Genomic DNA, 22,028 nt, shown 5'->3' on the forward strand with positions numbered 1-22,028 from the left:
AGAGCTAAGCAGCAAAGTAGATGGAAAAGAGGTGCTGTCACTGATTAATTGCTGTTAAAGTACAATAAAAATACAGGCTATTAAAACAAAATAAATTAATGTTTTGATAGTGCATATTTGACCAGTAACCATATTTTTTTTGTTTGGGACAAACAGTGATAGATTGTGCAGCAATCAATTATTCTAGATCAAGCATATTCAAATAATACATTGTGACATTCAGTAATTTGTTATTTGGAATAATTAGATGGTTACTTCATTGTAGTGCAGACAAGGCAGCTAATTTGTTTTTGATCTTTATAAAAAGGAAAGACTTCATTTGTTCAATGGAGTTGCTCTTTTTAATTAAAAAGGCTAGTTTTCTCATTTGCACTTTATATGAAAGTTGGCTTATAAATACATAATAGTACATGCAGAACACTGACCAAAAATAAACATTCACATTTGGATTGTTCACTGTTGCCTTTTTCAGCGAGGAAATGAAAGTTCTTTTGAATCCTGAATATCTGGAACATGATGCCTAGTAAGTTTTAACAACTTCTTTTACATTTAATTTGCTCTTATTTGTAATACATTATTTAACACCAAGTTTCTGGGTTTTTCCCCTTCAGTGCAATGTTCACACGTCTTATGAAAACTGCAGAACATTGGTTTTCAACATTTGAACATGACAGTCAGAAGGTAATTATTGCTCTAAAATGTATTTATTGTTTTTTTAAGCAAATGTGATTTTTATATGATTGAAGTAATTTGAAGCTAATAAGTCATCTTCTCTTAAACAGCTTAGTTAAAGTAGGCTCAACCAAGTTTACGTTCTTTAGAGTTTCTTCAGAATTTGGTCATAAGCATTTGTGGAAAGTCTTCCAGTTGAGAGTTCTGTCTGTTGAAAGATCACTTGGTAATCAAAAGCCAAATGTGCCACCACAGATTCTCCTATGTATGAGTGATGTTCTTGTGTAGAATTTGAAAGAATGCCTGTCACAGGCTCATCTATGTGCCCAAAACCTGTGCAAAAGTCACATTAAATAAATTCATATAGGCAGTGTTTAACATACTCAGGCTTGAATTGTTTTCAACTGTTTACAATATAAACAATTTGCTGTGAAACCAAAACTTTAATCGTATGCTGTCCATCAAAGGTCAGAGTGCGTGTTTCCCTGACTTCATCCCTCCATTTCCTTACTTTGTTTTCTTCTTGGCCTCAGAGTATTCAAACAGAGTATGTTGCTTCTTTTCATAGAAAAGCTTTTTCTGTGTTCTGAGTTTAGTTGTACAGAACTCTTCTTTGAAGGGACCTTCTAGGCACCATCTAGTCCTTGCCTGTAGCTGTTTTTCATGCCTGACATGAGGGACAATTCCCTCAGTCAATTGCTCAAGATTTCCTTTGAATACTTTTTTCCTGTCTCTTTCCATTTACATTTCTCTCTTGGTTTTAATTCTGAAAAATGATTTGTGTGATGGAGTGTATGCAGAAGGCTCTAGCAAAACGTAGCCATATTACAGGTATTGCCAAGACTTTCAGTGTATTATATCCTAAAAGGCTTGTCCTCCAAACTTAGTTCCAGCTTGATTCACTTCAGCATTTTCAACACAGACCATGGGATGAGTATCTAGAGTTAACAAAAAATTAATAATTATTTGGTTGAGCTTGGATGTCCGCATATGTGCACCAAACCCTGTATTTGCAAACTGTATTTTTGCAGACCGTATTTGCAAACTGTAACTAGTTTGAGAGCTGGTTTTGCCTGTCTGTTGAAGAAAAAGATATTCACCCAAGATTCACATAAAAGCTTCTATTTTCTTTAAATGTTTAAATGTATCTGTGTATGTATTTTATTAGACATGGAACACTGGCATCTTGGCCTAAGCTATCTACAGTTATAAATTACTGTTTGGATTTGGGTTTTTACATAATTCTCAGTAACTAAGGATAAAGCATATGAGATACAGATTTTACGAACTTATTACATAGTCACTTGTATTCCGACAACAAAGCTGTGAGACATGACAAAGTGTAGCTTTTCAGAATTCAGTGTATTCAAATGTATTTGTTCAAGTTTCTGTGACAAAGGTGGTAAAGTCTGAGGTTGAATTTTATTCTGGGAAGTAACTAGATCTGCTTACAGATTTGCAGTGCTTGGGTAGAAGGTGAAAGTTTACATTGCCCTTTCCAGTCCTTTCGTGGCATAAAAAATTAACAATGCAAAGCGCATGGATTAATATCTAGTTGTTTGTTCTTGTTCTTTGCAAACATGTATAATCTTTAATAATCCTTTCTTGTATGTATGCCTTTTACAATCATGACTTTGAGGGTTGGCTACATAATAAAGTCTGAATCTTCACAAAGGAAGTAATGAAAGCATGCGCTCTGAGAGACATGTTACATTTTATAGCCTCTAACAGTTGGTTCCATTACTCCCAATTGCCATTAGAGGAGCTTCTCCAGCTACTCCATTCCCTAGTGGTTAATGAGAGAAATCTGTCCACAGTTCATACTTGCACTATGTCCTAGCCTCTCTTTACTGCTTGTAGCATTTGTCTCCTAAATGCATGAATATATAAATTGTATTAGTATTGACTGCCAGCCATTCCAGTTCGTGTTGTAGTAGGTAATGTTTTGTGGCAGGATTTGGTGACTCTGTTCCTAATACTTGATCTGAATATTTCAGCTACATTTCACTGACATCCATATTTAAACTATTCTTAGAGGTGAACCTGATGGTCTCCTGTAAACAGCGTAGCACATAGAATCATAGAATGGTTTGGGTTGGAAGGGACCTTAAAGATCATCTAGTTCCAGCCCCATGGACAGGGACACCCTCCACTAAACCAGGTTGCCCAAAGCCCCATCCAACCTGGCCTTGAACACTTCCAGGGATGGGGCATCCACAACTTCTCTGGGAATCTGTTCCAGTGCCTCACCACCCTCATAGTGAAGAATTTCTTCCTAATCTCTAATCTAAATCTGCCTTTTAGTAGTAATCTAAATCTCTTTAAAGCCACTACCCCTTGTCCTGTCACTACATGCCCTTGTAAACAGTCCCTCTCCAGCTTTCTTATAGGCCCCCTTTAGGTACTGGAAGGCTGCTATAAGGGGTCCCTGGAGCCTTCTCTTCTCCAGGCTGAACAACTCCAACTCTCTCAGCCTGTCTTCACAGGAGAGGTGCTCAGGCCCTCTGATCATCTTCATGGCCCTCCTCTGGACTTGCTCCAACAGCTCCATGTCCTTCTTATGTTGAGGGCCCCAGAGCTGAACACAGCACTCCAGGTGGGGTCTCATGAGAGCAAAGTCGAGGGGGAGAATCACCTCCCTGAACTTGCTGGTCACGCTTCTTTTGATGCAGCCCAGGATACGGTTGGCTTTCTGGGCTGCAAGTGCACCTTGCCAGGTCATGTTGAGCTTCTCATCTACCAGCACCTCCAAGTCCTTCTGCTCAGGGCTGCTCTCAATGCATTCACGACCCAGCCTGTAGTTGTGCTTGTGATTGCCCCGACCCACGTGCAGGACCTTATACTTGGCCTTGTTGAACTTCATGAAGTTCGCGCAGGCCCATCTCTCAAGCTTTCAAGGTCCCTCTGGATGGCATCCTTTCCCTCCAGAATGTCGACTGCACCACACAGCTTGGTGTCAGTGGCAAACTTGCTGAGGGTGCACTCAATCGCGTTGTCCATGTTGCCAACAAAGATGTTAAACCGCGCTGGTCCCAATACTGACCCCTGAGGAACACCACTTGTCACTGGTCTCTATTTGGACATTGAGCTGTTGACCACAACTCTTTGAGTGTGACCATCCAGCCAATTTCTAGTTAAACATTTTGGAGGCTTGGTTGTATTAGTTTATTTGAGCATCTTTCTGTTTGGGCTGTTTCTTTCACACCAGCTGATCTGATTTTTTTGGAGCAATTTCAACTGACTAAATGTATTGTCATTTTCTCAACCAAATTGCGTGAGAGGAGACAAGACGACATGTCATATGCAATCTAGTCATCCTCTTAACTTCTTGGTGGAGTGCACTAAATCAGGAGGCATGGACAGTCAAGGCATTGATTATTGATCACAACTGCTGTCCCAACAGATTCCATTATGCTTTAAAGATTTCTGTTAATGGGGTTAATTTCTAAGGTGCTGATGAACTGCATTTTGATGGATACCATTTACTTATCTCATGCTTTTAAAAATGGCAAGCCAGCATATATTATTTGGTGCACTTAGCCATGTTGATAGTCAGTTGGTCTGACAGTCAGCAATGTGTCAGTGCTGCATTATGCCAAGGTGCACAAATGCTGAAAGTGACAAATAACTCCCGTTTTGGCACTCCTCCGTGAGAGGAAGCTTGCATTAGTTTTGATATTGAGAATCTTTTGACACTTGAGCCCATGTTTAAGAGTCAGTCTTCTAATTTTGCAAAGATGGCTTTAAACCCACAGACAACTAATCATGTAAAAGCTGATCTGAGTATACTAGCTAGTCTCATATTACAAGTTCAAATAAGTAGAAAGATCCTAATGTTGAGATTTCTGTACAAGAATCTAGGGCTATAATCAAGAAAAGCTTAAAAATACAGATCTTTCGTGTCATCAGAGTTATGTTTACATGCAGTGGTCAAGCTGAAGTTAAACTCAACTGGAGTAAACTAAAATAAAATTCATACCCCAGATGTGTGTCAACGGATGGAACAGGCATCGCCTATGAATATGTAGAGTTACAGACTATTAGTTTCAAAGATAAATTGATATGTTTATGCAAAAAATTACTATAGACTGGCATTTAACGTTCAAGCAATGCTATCATATAATACTTTAAGAGGATTTTTCTGTATAGATTGGCAGTAGATTAGTGGATACCCTTTTTCAGTATTTTGCATTCTAGCATGTGACCCAGAAAATAATGAAACGGATCTGAAATAACAGTAGGAAATAGCCATACAATGGAGGAACAAAAATCATGGTAAAAGAGAAGGCTGCCCAATTTGGTAATAAAGAAGATAATAGAATAATTAAAAAAGAGAGTAGGAGAAATATCCTTTCTCAACGTGCCTGCAGCTGTGAAGAGCTTTAGTATTTAAGTAAGTGGCAACATTTCTCATTAGCCCCTAAGATGCTAGATGGTTTATTTTAAATTTCTGTTTGGTGGGAGAGGAAAGATTTTTGAATGAAAGGATGCCATTTCAGTGAGTTTTATTTGGCAGTCTGAGGGAGCTTTTGTCAAGTGATCTGCTAGGGCATCTGAAATGAATATGTCTTGGTATCACAATACCATGGCAAAACCACCACACTGTAGTAGACAGATCAGTCCCTTTGCTGCAATTGCCATAGCAAAGCAACAATTAAGCAGATTTTAAGATACAATTTATAATCAATCACATCCTTAAATAGAAACATTTTACCTGAAATCACTGTTCAACATCATACCATATTTTCTGCAGTACAGAAATGGAATAATTATGAAAAAATATTTCAGGCAAAGGAGATCAATGTAAAGAAATAGACTTTTTGGTAGAAAATATTAGGTGTTTGCTGCCCACTTGAATGTTAAACCATGTTGTAAATGATTGTGAAATATGGGTAATTCTCTTTCTTCCTCTTAAAATGCTGATACAGAGAGAATGGGGTTGAAGAGGGACTATAACCATAGGAAGCAACCTTGGGGATAGTTTATACAACAAAACCCCCTTTCTTTATTATTGAATGTTAAAAATAATGTGCTTTTCACTGTATTGAGCCAAGTAAATGTGTCTTTCAACAGTTTAAGCTGTAATGAAGTCTTCTGAAATTATTAACCCTTTGACCTTGATAATGCTTCTTTATCAATATACTGAGCAAAAGGGTAGAAAAACAAGAGCTATTTTTTTAAGTGAAGCTTTCAGGTCAGAGAGCCATGATGAGAGATTGCAACAAAGTCATTGCAAAATCTTCTGTTCTTACTGTTCCAGTTTTCCCTCTTTTATAATTTTAACATTGTTCCTGACAGCTTAATTTTCCGTTTCCCTTTCCCCAGTCTTTCTCTTGATAGGTTTGATTGGTGTATTTCTCATCCTCCTTTTTACATGTTTCCTATTCGGTGGGGCTCATTACTTGCCGCGTTTCTTTCTAGCATTCTGTCTCTTTTTCAATAATCACTCTTTTGCAAGAAGAACAAATCTAAAGCAGTATCAGGTTCAAGGATGCTAATACTCCAGTAGTTTTCTTCCTCTGTTTTTCTATGGTGCGTGCTGTGTTCTGGATCGTGACACAGTTTGCGCAACCTTTAGGTCCAGCCAGCTACATTCTAACCATCAGGTTCATCTCACTGCTCTACTTCTTTTTTGTTTTAAAAGTTTTCTGATGCTTTATCAAAACTGTGTAGATTTTGAGGTACAGCCACCATGTTTTCTGAGCAAGGGAAGCCTGTTTAGAAAGGATTGTTCAAAAATAAGTTATTTCCTATTTGGTATGCAATTTATTGTCCTCTGAGGGCATATATTTTCTACTAAGTTACCATTCATCTGCTTTGCTCTGTACTGACTCAGACTGCTGATATTAAAGCTAAAATAAAGCTGTCAACACTTTGTCAGAGCATGAAAAGTAAAGCACGCACGTAAGAATTGTCATGCAGAATGAGGGAGTGAACCTTGGCACGCCTGGGAAGGGGAATCCCACAATACCTTCCCCAGAAGTGGATATTTGAGATTCCTCTTTTGCTGGAAAGAAATGAATTATTAATATTTTTATGTTTATTTGGAAGCCAATGATTACGACAAAACAGATCTCTTGTAGACAATCCCTTTAGACAATAAAGCTTCATGGGATGTTCTTTTTTCCCCCTTGTTTCTGTGTCTGCAGGAGAAAGATGTGATGATTACACCTATGCCATTTGCAAGGCCACAAGACTTGGGCCCATCTATTGCTATTGTAGCAAAAGTAAACCAAATTCAGGATCATCTGCTGAAGAAACATGATATTGAGCTGTACATGCATCTGAACCGACTGGAAATTGCTCCACAGATTTATGGACTGTAAGTGTTTGCAAAGCGTTATTTAATTTAATTCCTTCTATTTTTATTTCATTATTTTAGGACATTTTTTCCCCTAAATTTGGGATTAGAGGAATGAGGCTAAAAGAAAGTACTTATCTCTTAGAACTTGTGCAATTGGCAGCATTACAGTCAATGACACCCCACTGTTGTATTTGTGACAGTGGCATTCCCATGCAGATAAAGTCCGTTCAGCTACGTATTAGAGAACTTGATGAAGACTCCCAGTGCAGTGATGAAGTACGTACTGAACTGAGTACATATTCTACCTGTGGTTTTCCTATAAGAAGAAATTGGATAATAGGACACAAAGAAGTGGGGGAAGGGGAAAATTATTAGCATTAAATGGTTTATTTACTCAATTTTATCACCAGTTCAGTATCAGTGAACTTTCCCCTATTTCAATAATGGGCTTTTGGATACTGGTAATATAGGTGTGATGGGGCATGTTAAAAGTGAGGGCATGGAGATGATAAAGTGTCTGTATGCGGAGTCAGCCCAGGTAGTCCTTTTTCCATTAAGCTGCCTCAGATCCGTTCAGCTGGTTGGGTATTTTGTGTCCCCATGCCGGGAGGGCTTGTTGCGCCAGGGCTGAATTTGGATGTGGCGTTATCCGCGTGTTTGCACACCGTTGCATCCAAAGCAGTTATGGCTGCTGTGGTCAGTCTGGGTCAGTACAGAGCGTGCAACTTAGGTGAACCGTGAGTAACTGCAAATTGACTGTGGTTTTGAGGAAGAATATTGCCTTCATTGCCTGGAATTCTAGACGTTTGATTCATTTTGATCATTTCTTAAAGAGTTGGCAAGCCATATGTGCAGTTGCAGTGACAGAAAAATGACACTTTTAATTTTTTTTTTTACTTTATGCAATGATTTAAAATAAGGTTGGCTTTGCCTTAAATGAAAAAAAAAAAGGTTCCATTTATAGGTGTGAATTTCCAAATGTTATTGTGAATTACATTTAACAACTCAATAGAAAATGTAGAAAGGGAGGGAAGAGGTGACTGTGTAAATGTCAGGCCATAACTGCAATACTTAACATTAAAGTCTAATTTGATGTTATAGTGAAATGGAAAAATGCTACAACATAGTATACCCTCAAGAGAAGAGTTGAACTAAGACTAAGTAGTAGTCCCAGACTTACAAATAACATACATTAGGAAGAGAAATGTAGTTTATTTAAATAGTTTTGATAGGAATGGGTTACAGGGAGAGGAAGAATAAGCCAAATAAACTCAAGGTATTAAAAGTATGAAGAGGACAGATTGTCCTGTTACAGTGTTTTTCGCACAGTGTAGAGTTGTGTATTTTCTTAATATCTTCACTAGTCTGCAAAAGAAAGCAAGCATCTCTAATAAACTTCAGGGGTAGTAATGAATAAGTAGGCAGTATAAATATCATGGAAAACAAAACGACAGTGTTTCTTTTTTATGAAGGCTTATGAAAACACACAGAAAATAAAATAAGATAAACCTCAGAAATTTGCAAACAGATATTTTGGGGCAAAAATAATTTGTACTGTAGGTATTCACTTCAGTGTACGATTTTGCCTTCAGTAAGAGAAATAATTGAAAGAAAAAATTAGACTTTAGCTCAAAACATGACATTATAATAACAGAAGAACAGTGCAGTCTGGTGTGGCATAAATAGAACTGAATCTGAATAAAGAAATTTACAGTTAAGGGAATGAATTATGAGAGAGAGCTTGAGGCTGACTATCAGGAAAACCTTACTAACAGGGAGCTGTTAGACTGTAAAATAATATATCAAAATTAACAAAGGAAAAACCATCAGAATATTTTAAAGACAGACTTTGAAAAGCTCTCAGAAATGGATAGTATCATAGAGAATGAGTCTGCACTGGCAGAGAAGGAAAGTAGGTTGCCTGTGAGGTCATATCCTTCTCTGATTCCTAATTTAATATAGAGGACAGGAGAAAAAGAAAGGGAAAGGAACATGACTGTGTTGTATTATTCTCACCTTTAATGCTGTCTGAACTCTTCAGAATAGTAATTTCCCGTAGTGAGCCAGCTGACAGTCTCAGATGCTGGATCTTTTCCTGTATTTAACATTTCTTGAACTAGAAACAGCATTTCTTAAACATAATAGGTTATTAATAATTGCTAAACCTAAGCCAAGTGCAGAATTCATGTGGGCTTTTTGTTGAAGTTTATTGTTTTGCTGAAGTTTGTTGGATTTGCCAACAAGAAATATTCATCTCTCAGCCTTGATATCACTCAAAAAATACACAAATGGTAGAAGGAAGACTGGGAACTTCCCTCAAAAGATATTATGGTCTTCCTGGTGTTAAATGTCAACACAAAAGGCTTGTATTTAGTGGCAGTCTCCCCTAGCCTGAACAATTTATACAGTTTACTTATTTAAAAATATAGCATTTTATACTTTGCGTCCTTCTATAACCTTCTGGGGCAAGGTAGAAACCATTCTTACTTACTCTTCATATTTTCATACAGTTGATTTCAACCTTTGATGTTTACAAATAGTGCTTTTATTTTTTCAGACACTGGGGAGACTTGTGCTGCTGGAAGGTCAGGTACCCTAGGCTGTTGTACATTTCCATGTTCAGAAACTGTCCTTTAAAATAGTGTGGTTACGCATTTCTTGATATTATTCCTATCTGCTTAGACAATCAACTTTAATAGGCATTTCAGGACATGCGGTACAACTCATTAATTTTGCTTGCTGTCCAGTAGTGCAAAGGTTGTATGCTGGTTGTGTGGAAAAGTGTACTCATATCAACGTGAAAAATCTTTATTTTTTTCTTCGCTGGTCATTCCTCTGCAAACCACGATGTCATTAGCCTCAGCCTGGTGTGCCAGGCTGCATGCTGGGAGGCGCTGCCAGTTTAGGAGAAATCTTTTCTCTGGGTGGTTTACATTTCGTGAAGTTTTAGCTCAAGGGAGTGGGTTTCTTTATCTTCTGGAGGGCATCAGGGAACAGACTTTGCATCGCCTGGCTACCTCGTTTCATTGCTGATCAGAAAGAGAACCCTGCTAGGTACGGCAGGGTATCCTAGGGTCCCGGCTCTGCCGTACTCCCGTGCTCTGGCCGTTCAAGTTGGTGTCAGACACAAGTAGCAGCCTTAGCACAGGAATTTCTGTAGCTGGAAATTCTGCGAGCGCGCACATTCATTCACTTGCAGTCAGCTGCTGCGTATCCCTGTGATAATTATTCAGCTGCTATTAATATCAGCTGAAATGGAACAGCAACACAGAGATAAAGGCTTTGTGCCTTATCATTCTTCAGTCTTCTTTATTTGCCATGTCTCTACCTTGTTTTTAAACGCTAAGATAATGTTTTGCAGAATAACGTTGTTTCACGTTCGTGGTAGTACTGCGAATTGCGTACAGTCTTAACCAAACTATAATAATTATCTAATCATATCTAATTTTCTACTTCGTAAAGTAAAGCATAAGAATGGTTTTAAAATAAAATGGAATTGATTACATTAACAGTTCAGTGACACGCTTGCTGGTAATAAACTTTTCTCTAAATAAAAACAAAAAAATGCTAAGATTGAAGAAAAAGATTGGATACTCTGAAGGGTTGACAGATTGAATATTCAGTTTAATTGTAAAATTAGATGAGTTAACAATGATTAATGTCCTAGATTAAATGGTATTCTAGTGTTAATTTATTTGACCCTTATGTCTAATTCATGTTGAAGTACAAAATAATTATTGCAGAACCATTCTGCAGTTTCTGCAGTGGCCAGTGTTTGCAGTGGCAAATTAAGCAGGTTGTGCTCTCAGCTTGAGAAAGGACGAGGTTTGAAGAAAGTCTTCACATGTCTGTATTTTAGGACATTTTCTTCCATTTATAGTAATTTGTAGTAGAGGACTTCTTTTACATTTCACTGAAAAGATGAATCAATTGGAAAAGTCCCACATAATATCATTATTACTACTTTATTTTATGTACTGAGGGTTTCAAAGTGAATTATATTGCATCAAATTAAATTCTCATAGAACTGCATGCAGTAAGTACAACCAGATCATGTAAAGGTATATGATACGGTTGTATAGAAATAATGCACACAAAGATAATGACAAGGCGTAAGTGTGAAAAGCCTTATTTAAGAACAAAAATTAACTGTTGGCATAACCTCCCGAGCTTCTGCATCATAACACTGATGGCAGTATTATATTGGTTAAGCAAACTCTTTCTAAGCACACATCCAACAGACAATAAAGCGCATGCAGAAGTGAGCGTAAATATTTCATGATGGCTTAATCTCAGTACAAAAAAGGCCTCCTTAGAACATTCAGTGCCGATGACTGCCTCCCGCTGCCACTCGGCTTTACGATGATCAGTCAGACAGACGTACTGCCTGCTGCAGTTGGAGGTGCAGTTTCAGCCCTTTAGGCTGATGCCACAATTATACTTCAGGAAGAAGCCTACCTCATGAAGCAAAGAAAAAAAGGAAAAAAAAAAAAAAAGAGAAGGATGCAAACTAAGTTACAGGGTAACTAGGCACGAGTGTAGATTTGAAGATAGCATTAGAAAGGTTATGCTACAGCAAAGTCAACAGCAGATGTGCTGCTCCACTATTACTATTCTTAGTTGCTTTGCTATGAGCACTGCTGTGGGGCATCCACCTGTTTTAGTTTCTCTCCCATGCCATTATGGTACCAGGCAGTATTCTTTTCTGTAACCATCTTGGTCTCTGGAGGGAGAATTTAAAGGATTTTACCTGTGCAGTAAAGGAACATAAATCATGTTCTTTGTATCCAGGAAAAAAAAAAAAAAAAGGTGGGGGGGTAAGGATATCCCACTAGTCATCAGAATAAGAAATCTTCATGATCTCCAGAAAAAGTAGATCAGCTTTACAGCTCATCTGGAATGCCTGGGTTTATTTTAGATTCTCACACTTCACCAAAAAAATGTGAGAGATAATATATGGCATAGTCCAGTCCAATTACTGTTCCTCTGTAATTTTTAATCCAGTGTCATCAATTAATTGGACCGCAATTACAATGAAAGCAACTTTAAGCTATTGTGCATGTAGTAGGGGAACCACCAAAATCTGGCCTTGCTATTAAAAGAAGTGAGTATCTAGCAATGGCTAAGACTAAGCAAATAGAAAGTCTTTCTGAACAAAGTAATAATTCTCATTTCAATGTCCAGGACCAAATTAATCCTGAATTTAGTAACTGGTATTTCTGTTGATTTCCAGTAATTATTTTCTGTTTGACTTAAAGCATTGCATATAAAGCAGATTTTAATGGAATATAAATCCTAGCTTATCTGTCAGTAGAGGGCTTGCTAAGGATTTAATGCCAGATGAACAGTCCTTTCTAAGAAAGGTTACCATCCACTGTTGGTCCCACAAATTAAGAGATACAGTCTATTGGATTTTTAGATAAAGATTTTGGGGGCTGACTCAGACATCTGAAGACTTTACTAGGAATTCTATCTTGCATAGTAAAAAAGTATTATTAGAAGAAACCTGTGAGTTCAAAGTTAGGTGACTGAAGAAAACATATCTGAAGCTAATTTAGAAAGCTACAATATATTCTGATGGAGAGAGGGATCGCCTCACCTACTGTTGACATACCAGTTGTATTGTGATGGTTTACTGACTCAAAGGTTTTGCTCTGTGCAAATAAATGTGGACAATTCTTGAAGTGTTATGGTAGGTATCTTATTTTCAGGCAGCAAGCAAATCGCACGTAACTCTAGAAGCTGGTTTTCTTCCTTTTGAAGTGAGGCTACTCACCCTTTCATGTTCTTAAATGATAGATATTTGTTGCTCATTGTTGAGTTTCTCCAAAAAGCTTTCTGGTTCATTGATTGAAAAAAATGCATGTTCAATTTTGTGCCACTTCTTGTTGTGTATTAAGTTGAAAATTATAGTATGATGAACTTTTGATTTTATCCTTTTTCCCCGACTGTCACAAATAGTATTTTAGTCTTACCTTAGACTTAAGATTTTAACATATACGTAATGTAAAAGCCCACTCTATAAACAGAATGAAGGATTGGTTGAGGTGTCAAAAGTGTTCATCTGAGTTTTACTCTCCTGCCGCATAATTATGCACTGAGATGATAATGAGTAGTACTGGATGGCTGTGAGGATGGAATGCAGATTTGTCATTATGTTGCTTCTTGATGCAGGTGATGTGCTTCCCATATGAAGTACAGGGAATTATCTTTATCTGGGAAAGAAACGAGCAAAAAAGCTTCCATTTTGACTTTCGTCACAGACCCTTAAAAAAAAAAAAAATCTGGTGGCATTAAACATACATAGGCTTAGAGACCAGTGGATTTAAATGGAATAAATATCTTCTGAAACCTGTGATGAAAATAGGTAGGAAACAGGTATGTGGAAGGCTGTCTTTGTCTTTTCTTTTTTTTCTTTTACTTTTGTAATCAATAGCTATTCACTATAAAAGCAGAACAATGAATGGAGTTCTGCTCTAGTAAGGAATTTAAGGTGCCATATATCAAGTATTTACTTCTCCTTTGCTTTCTTTATACTTAAATCACATCAGCTGTTCAGGTTAACCAGTACTGTTTAATTGAGTGCATCATTTTATTTCTTTCAATGACCCAGAACTTAGTCTAGAAAACTCATGCTGGAAGGTGGTACAGGAAAGGCAATAGGTAGGTCAAGTAACTGTTGCAGAAGGCAGTTAGCTCAGCATATGCCTACAGAATGAAACTGCTAACATTCCCATGTTAACATGATGTTAATAGGCAAAATACAGCACTTTGGACTTAAGCACTTGCTAGTAACCAGAGCTTTTCCCATAGAATCCAGGCCTGTGGATAATTCATGTTTTGGTTAGCCAGTGCTTCATCCTCACCACTTATTCTTACCTGGTCTGTCTGAATCAAGTTAGTATGGGCATGCAAACATATGTTACTAGCATGCCCTTTCTTTTCCTGTGAAACATACCTTGAGAAATGATAATAAAGTAATGAAGAGAACCATGTGCACCATCCAGCAGGGAAAGATCATCCTGTCATCAGTCTTTAAGATAAAAGCCAATACTCAAAGATAGTCTGAAGACTAATACAGGCAGAAGGTCGCCCTGAGAATGTTTTGGTTCTTTTGCATCATCTCGATGCACTTAAAAAAGAGCCACACACAGAGAAGCCTCTGCTAGAATACAAAGAGGACCCTCACCGAGAGCAATGGCAAGAGATAGTAAATACGATTTAGTGCCTAAATTGTAAAATTTAAAAGTTATACTGTCATCTTCAAACACAACTGGGATCAAGTGGGTAGATTAGAGAATTTTGTTTGAAATTTTTAAACAAATGAGCATGAAATGCTTAAATGCACAGTGTAGGCCTGTTGGAAGCACAGGAGTTAGATTTCATAAAAACCTCAAAGTTTTTAATATTTCATTCTTACTCCATGTCAGAACAAACTAGGTCATTTTGGATTTTCATGGGTGGGGAGACGAATCACAGGGAATTGCGTTTGAGAAAAAAGCAATAGTTAGTGAACGTCCTTAAGGTGTGGGATGTCAGCGTAAACGATAGCACAGTCTTCAGTCTGAGTCTTCCTTGGCCTAGGCGGGCATGTTAATCATCTAGCTCTTTGGGGTCATTTTCATCTGAGTCCTTAGTTTTAGCAGAAAATTATATCCTGAAATCACAAATGTTGTTGAAAATGTTGTTGAAAACTAGTGAAACAATAATTCTATAGGAAGATGGCCAGTCTGCATTTTCTCTAAAGGCATCTGGTTGCCCAGCAGAATGCAGTTAATCTGGAAAATGAAAGGCAGTATAGCGTGAGCATTGGGGAAGAATGCTTCCTTTTTGCTTTTTCTCACCAGAGAAGTACCAGTTCACCAGGTAGTCAAGTCAGTCTACCTCTTGTTTTCACTTCAGATACCGAGCATAGTTCTTGGATAGCCATTTCTACCCCTATAGACAGTGCTCCCTTCCCCCTTCAGTCTAACTAAATGTTACAGACTGAGGTGAGGGGTTTGGGAGGGTGGGGGGCAAAGGTGGGGAATTCTGCAGACAACCTATATAATTCAGATTATGTGTTCTGGGTCTTCTCTGACAGTGGTTTCATTGGGAGTTCTTGAGTTGGATAAATACATGGCAGTGTCGGAACACTGTGCAACAGGAAAAGGCCCTGCCCTGAAAATAATCCAACTGACTGTCCTAACTTTTAAAATGGATGAGCTGGATAGTAGTTCTCCATGACCTTGTGAACCTCTTTTCAACATCTTGCTAGAGTTGTAGAAGCTTCAGCAATTAAAAAAAAAAAAAATCTTGTTCCAAATAGGTGCATGCCTTGAGTATCTTTTCTGGTTCTGATGTGGTTTTGAGCAAGAATTTTTAAAAGTATCCTATGAAATATTAAAGCAAGCCAGCCATATCTGAAGAATAAAATCCATTAACACAGGTCACAGGCATAGGTCACTCAAGAGTAGTGCTGTTAATTAGGGTGCACAGTTTTGTGTAACTTTTGCATATTGTATGAATTCACCGTATTTTAGTCTGAGTAAAGAATGAGAAATGATGTTTGAGAAACATTTCTAAAAATACAATTATTTTACCAAACTAATACTGTAAAAATAATGAGAATATTTCATCACCCCTTGTACTCAATGGAATAACATGAGGCCCTAAAGGATGAAGTTATAGAATTTAGCATGAAGGCCCCACAGATTTTGGCAAGAAGAGAAAATCTGTGCACAACACTGCAAAATAGAATTGCCTAGTAGAAAAGAACAAAAGCAGACAAGAGTAGGAGCTGGTTTCAAATACATGTTTTGAAATCAATGAATGAGTCACACTCGAATTTTTACAGAAAGCCAAGGGTGCTGCTCTTCTATTTTCTTCCTCCAAAAACATTCTTAACATACCATTTGCAGCTTGATGACTTCCTTGAATTTCCAGATAGCACTTTTTAGAAGGAAAGAAGGCAGTGGAATGTATTGATAACAGGACAATAATTCTTCCCAAATTTCAGAGAAGCAAAATGGCGTCACCCAATATAACATCAGCTTGGGAAGTCCATAAGAGAGCATCTCTTTTCATAGATCTTTACATTGTGAACTGTAATTTCTAATGATCTGCTTTTCTTTACTTCTTATCACTTTATTTGAAATTAGGACCATGTTAGCATGCTTTCTCTGATTATATTTTTTTTTTTGTCCTCAAAGTCTGAAAAAGTGTCCAGTACAGCAATCTTTGAATGCCACACAGGCAATTTTTTTTTTTTTTTGCTCTTGGTATTGAGAAAGGGGAGGGAGAAAAGAAACTTCATATTTTCTGTCCTTTAAGTTCGTAATACAATATAATGTAATAAAATATAACATAATGAATCTCTCCCTCCTCCTGATTGCTGTTACTCCTACCAGTAATGCTACCAGGTTTTTATTAGCAGAGGTGGAGAAGTTTGTAAAAAATATTTTGATACTTTGAATAAATCTGTACGCATACCCACGTGTGCAGTGTAGCGGCAGCAGAATTGTGTAATATGTTGTATGTTATTAAATATCATTACAGTGCTTAAATCAAAATTCCAGACAACATCTAAACACAGTCCTTAGTTTTTACAACTTACATCGATGAATGTAGTGTGAGCTGTTGGAGTTTAAGCTTGGGCCTTGCAGGTTATTCCATTTCCCCTAACAAGTACACATAGGAATGACATGCAAAATTGGCGATATCCAGGTTTTAGGTTTTTTTAATAGCACGCATAAAGTTAACTAGAAGTATATGGGACATCTTGGATCAAAGAATTCTCCTCATTGTCTTACTTAGCTATGAGAGAAATGACAAAAGAATAATTAGGCAATAGAAGAAAAGAAATAATTCTCACAGAAAGTTTGCAACATGCCAATGTGCTTAATATCTAGAAATGTTAATGATGACACATTTATATTTGTATAGACTGAACAGTAGAACAGATAATTGCATCTTTGACCTTAGCAATTCATATATTAGTATTTATGGTTTGACATGTTACATATATTGAAAAATGTTGAAAAGAATTTAAATAGATGTAATTCTCTTTTTTCTTATTTCAATAACTGTAATCAGAAAAACCTTTTTAATGGTGCAATCCCATATCCAACCAAAGTACGTAGTTATACATCCTGCTTTACTGTACATCTGAGCTCTGGGACTCTCCCGCCGAAACACATTCCCTGATTTATCTTCTGTCTAAACTATTTCTTACATTATGACTCTGTGCTGCAGCCTTTGATATTCTCTGTGACATCATGAGACAGCTGTGTTACATTGTGTTTAAGCAGTACTAAACCTTTAAACTTTAAACGAATATTTTTCTTCTTGGAGGTATAAATAGAATATGTAATAAGCATCTGTGGGATATGCAATTAATGTCACTTGTGAGGAAAGACCTTCATGATGCACTTGGGTTTTGGCACTCTTAAATTATGAGCTCTTTACTACACTCATGGGATAAATTCCATATCCCCCAGATGCTTATTATGTATCTTCCATCTCCCTTAATTCCTATTAGCTGGATTAGTAGTTGTTGTGATGTTGAGGTTTATGGTAATTTAACTGGGGTGGTTCTCAGTGATCAATAAATAAACTTCAAAAGTTTAGTAATTTTTATTTTCTAGCAATTCCAGTGTGTATAGCTGTAACAGTTTACATTAAATGCTGGTCGGATATACCAAAAACTTTGGTCAGCTGCGCACACTGGTGTGTCCCTTACCTAAATTTCAAAAAACAAGCAAATATATAAAAGCAAACTATTTCAATAGCAAAGAATGAGCTGAATTACAAGGGTTTGGGGTGACTAAGAAGGGGATATTTCCTGTAGTATCTGCAAATGTTAAAAAAACCTTATTCGTGTAGAGAATAAATATTTTGTTGTTAAATGACAATATTATTAACGTTCTAGTCACAGTCATTATCTGGAGAGTTTGTCAAACTGGTGCAGAATGGCCTAGATTAGTTATCAACTCAGGAGCAAATAAGATTTTTAAAAGACTCAATAAAGTCCAGTGATTAATTGTTATATATTCTGATTCATGCCTATCCCATTTTATCTAATTTAATAAAAGTCTAAAATGATGATTAATCCTTTCACACCAGCAGTTGCTGGTACATCCATTACATGTCCAATCTGAATTCCTCTGCCAAGGAGTTAACTACTATTTTGAACTTGGTGTGAAAAATATCATTATAAATTTCATTAACCTGATCATCAAATTTAAAAAAGTCAACTCGTAAAATCCATTACTACATATCATGCATCGAAGATTAAAAACTGGTCCTCAGTGGGCAGGAATAGCCAGGATTTAATTCCCACAGCATATGTTTAAAGTGCTCATATGACATTATTGTATCTGTAATTATCAGAATTTTATGTTTATTAACCCAAGTGAATTAAGAATCTTGTTTTGCGTAAAATTTAGCATGCATGTTAAATTGACCATTAATTCAGAGCATATCAATGTATATGTATTTACTACGAATGCAAAGATATTTGTTTAACATATTGTAATAACTTTAGCATTTAGAGAATTGCCTTCCTTTAATTTTTCCTTCTCGGATAAAATAATTTACTTCTTCAGTGCTTCCAGTTGACTATCTTTGTGTGAATCCCCACGGGTGACGTTGATTTAAATCTTACTTCAAGTAGTCCTTCTGGGGGAAACTTGAAGTATTTCATGTTTGCGCTATATCTCAACTATAACTAAGTCTTCATCTTCAATAAGATGCTTTTCCAACTGTAACACTGTTCATTCTTCACCGCTGCTTGGCCCGTCCGTAGTGAGATCCAAGAGAGACGCCTCTCCACGCTGGACGTTAAACGTGCCGCGGCACGGAAGTAGGCACAAAACCTCACGGCGGTGCGGGATTCAGGATGGGTTTATTGCTTATTCTTATGAGGGTTGCTCAAGATGGAAATTCAGTGAACGCATGAAAAATATGCTGCCGGAGAGTCCAGGGAGGCCTCCTTTTCCCCGTCCCTGGGGGGGATTTGAACCCGGATCCCGCTGCCTCCGCAGCCGCCGCCCAAAACCCGGCCGAGGGCCGCGGCCGGGCTAGCCCCGCCCCTCCCCGGCGCCCAGCCCCGCCCCCCGCCCCGCCCCCCGCATGGCGTGCCAGCGGTTTCCTAGGAAACGGCGGCGCCGGCTCGGGCCGAGCCGAGCCGAGCCGCCGCGTTAGAGGAACCCGACCCAAATGGCAGCGCCGGCAGCCCGCCGGGTCGTCTGGGCTGTCAGCTCTGCCTTAAGGGTAGATGGTTTTAAAATAGCGTATGTGATGCACCGTAGGAAAAAACAGGAAGTAGTTGGGACAGAGAGCCTATATCGCAGGCAGTAAAAAATGGATTATTTTTCACTCGGGGCTGCCAAATACGGTCCCTTGGTTGACACCAGACAGAGGGATAAAAGTCACCTGGTTTGAGAAAATAGGAACTGCGGAGGTTTTACCAAACCAAATCCACCATTATTTTATTTTTTTATTATTATTTTTTTGTTGGAACACACACGAACATGCACCTCCCTCCCGAAAGAGCTTTTTTGACTGCAGGATCCACTTGGGCTCCAGCCGTAAAATGGAGACCTAGCAGGTGCCGGGTGGCGATGCTCCTGTGAGCAGCCGGCTGTGGCTTCTGCCTTCTGCGCTTGGCACGGCCGTAAGCCGAGCTATGTCGGACTATCATGACAGTTATTACGTACCGCAGGGAGCTGCGCGGCTGCACCGCTCGGTGTAGTTTCGCCTGACGCATTCCTCCTTGGCCGGCCCTAATGGCTTTGCACGTTTCCCTTACCCCTCCTCAGATGTTCTGCGGAATGAAAATGGCGAAGTTAGGAAGAGTGGAAAGACCCTTGTTAATCCACAACACCCCTACACAGGGAAACGCGCTTTTCTCCCTCCTTTTGCAGACAGCTAGCATCATTTCAACAGCTAGTCGTGGCAGTGCAGAAGTGTTTCAGAACAGCCGGGTGATTCGTCAGAGAGGTATATCACATACTCCGATTATCAGGTGTTGGATTTGGAAACACACGTTTGTACCATAAAACAGCTTACGTTCTCCTGGTACAAAGAAAGGAGGAGAATGCCTAGGTGATTTTACTCTTGGATGGACTGAAACTTATTTCTAAGACTCACCTTTAAATCAAAACAATTTGTCCATTGTAAAATCCTTGCCCTTAACAACCTTGTTGATTAAATTATCGTTGATCTATTTTTTGATGCATCCTTGATCTAAATTTTCTTTTGATCTATTAAATGCCGGGCTTAGAGCAGCTTTTTCTTCTAACAAATGGTTTAAATGATCTGTCTGCAGTACTTCGCATAAACTCCACCAACCTGAGTAAATATTCTCCATAGAGGTTGCCAGTGAATGTACATGATGTAGTAGCATCTCCCAAAAATTCAACTTTATACTTTATGGGCTGGAATAATACCCACCCATATTTCATAGAGTCCCATAAAATTCTGTAACTTGTTTCAGTTTTTGAGCATTATAGCAAATTATTTTCTAAACTTTGTGGAGGAGTTAATTATCTAGTCTGGGAAAAGATGAGCAATGCTATGTTTCCTTAAGAGAGAGTTAACAGCTTAAAGTTAAGGTTACTGATAAAGACCCTTTTTTTATTTTACTTTATTTTTACATTTCAGCAGTTCCTATTCCACTGAAAAATCTCAGATATCGTTAACTGGCTTTTGATGTGTGTCCATTCCTGAAAAAATTGCAGTATTTTTTTTTAAGATGCTTTCAGAAGATGGCATTCAGGCAGAGGTAACTTTGGCTTGGCCGCTGAATCACCTCAGAAGAGAAGTCATCTGTAGCAAAAGGTTTCACTGATATATCTCAATCTTCCAAGTGCCCAGTCATTTATTTTTTCTTAAATCTCAAAAACTGGTAACAGTTACATGATTTTCATAATTACCACAGTAAGTTGGGGAGCAAACAAGAAAACAAGACAATATGTGGTGAATATGTGGTTAGTAAGGGGGGGAAAAGTTTAAGAAACTGCTGAAGGACATACTGTGTGAAGGTTTGGGGCACGAAAGGGAGGAGAATGTGAGAGAGAGGAGATGGGGAGACCAAACGTAAGACCTCACTGCTTGAATTGCTGAACCTGGAGAATATAAGGTGTGTTTGCAGTGTAGTTCAGTCATTAAATAACACACATGGGTTTATCTCACATAGCTGGTTGCAGCGCTCACCTGGTAGTCAAAGAATGAAATAAATACCCAATGTGTAAACCCAAATGTATGTAAAGTAGGTAAATACAGTGTAGTCTTAAACGTAGAGTTCCTCATTCTTTGTGTATGTGTAGGTGCGGATAAAGGCTTACATATGCAGAAACTATTAAAACCCAGATTGTTTAGCTAACTCCTAAGTAACAGACTGGCGAAAAAAAGATCTGGTTTAACTGATTTCGGTATGAGTAAGGGGGAAAAGAAGGTTCTTCTTTTTTTTCCTGTTTCCTCTAGTTATAAAAATTACAGTGATTACACATCATAAAGCCTATCTGTAATAAAACGCATCAGCTGGCCAAGGTTTTCATCGCTCACTCAATAATCCATTAATACAGCAACGCTGCCCAGGCATCTTTATAATACCAACTCGGAGGTAATTTTAATCAGCTAGACCAGCTGGTATTTAACAGCAGCTGCTGGAGACGCCACAAATATACTCAATAGCTGACATCTTTATTTGCAGTTTTTCAAGGGGAGAAGAGATCCTCCTGTGGTTACTTATATTAAGCTTTTTTTTTTTTATATATATATAAGTATTGGTACCGGAGGGTAATACCTGAATATAAGAGGGAATAGAGTTAATACAAAAAATAAAAAATATATTCTTGGAGTCAGAGGGCTTTTGCATGAAGTGCTCTTCATAAATGAAAAAAAAAATAAAGCGTAGATGCCAGCTTTGTTGGAGTTTAGAACCTTTTCCTGGTACGTTTACACTAATCTCAGACATGGCTTGCAGCATAAAATGTACTCTGCAGTGCTGCATCGCCCTGTCTTACTGAAGCTTTCCTGTCTCTCCACGATATAAATATGTGATAAATAG

General features: G+C 38.0%; 1 protein-coding gene across 6 annotated transcripts in view; it reads left to right on the forward strand.

Moving 5' to 3' along the window:
* TBC1D5 (TBC1 domain family member 5) overlaps positions 1 to 22,028 on the forward strand; it is a 322,168-nt gene that overhangs the window by 192,409 nt on the left and 107,731 nt on the right. For all 6 annotated transcript variants that reach the window (XM_054815649.1, XM_054815645.1, XM_054815643.1 and 3 more), the window contains 3 exons: positions 473 to 523; positions 612 to 681; positions 6,822 to 6,994. In XM_054815649.1, the coding sequence (XP_054671624.1) occupies positions 473 to 523; positions 612 to 681; positions 6,822 to 6,994 (294 nt within the window). The remainder of the gene's footprint in view (positions 1 to 472; positions 524 to 611; positions 682 to 6,821; positions 6,995 to 22,028) is intronic.

This window comes from Grus americana, chromosome 2 (assembly GCF_028858705.1).
Source record: "Grus americana isolate bGruAme1 chromosome 2, bGruAme1.mat, whole genome shotgun sequence".
NCBI classification, from domain to species: Eukaryota; Metazoa; Chordata; class Aves; order Gruiformes; family Gruidae; genus Grus; species Grus americana.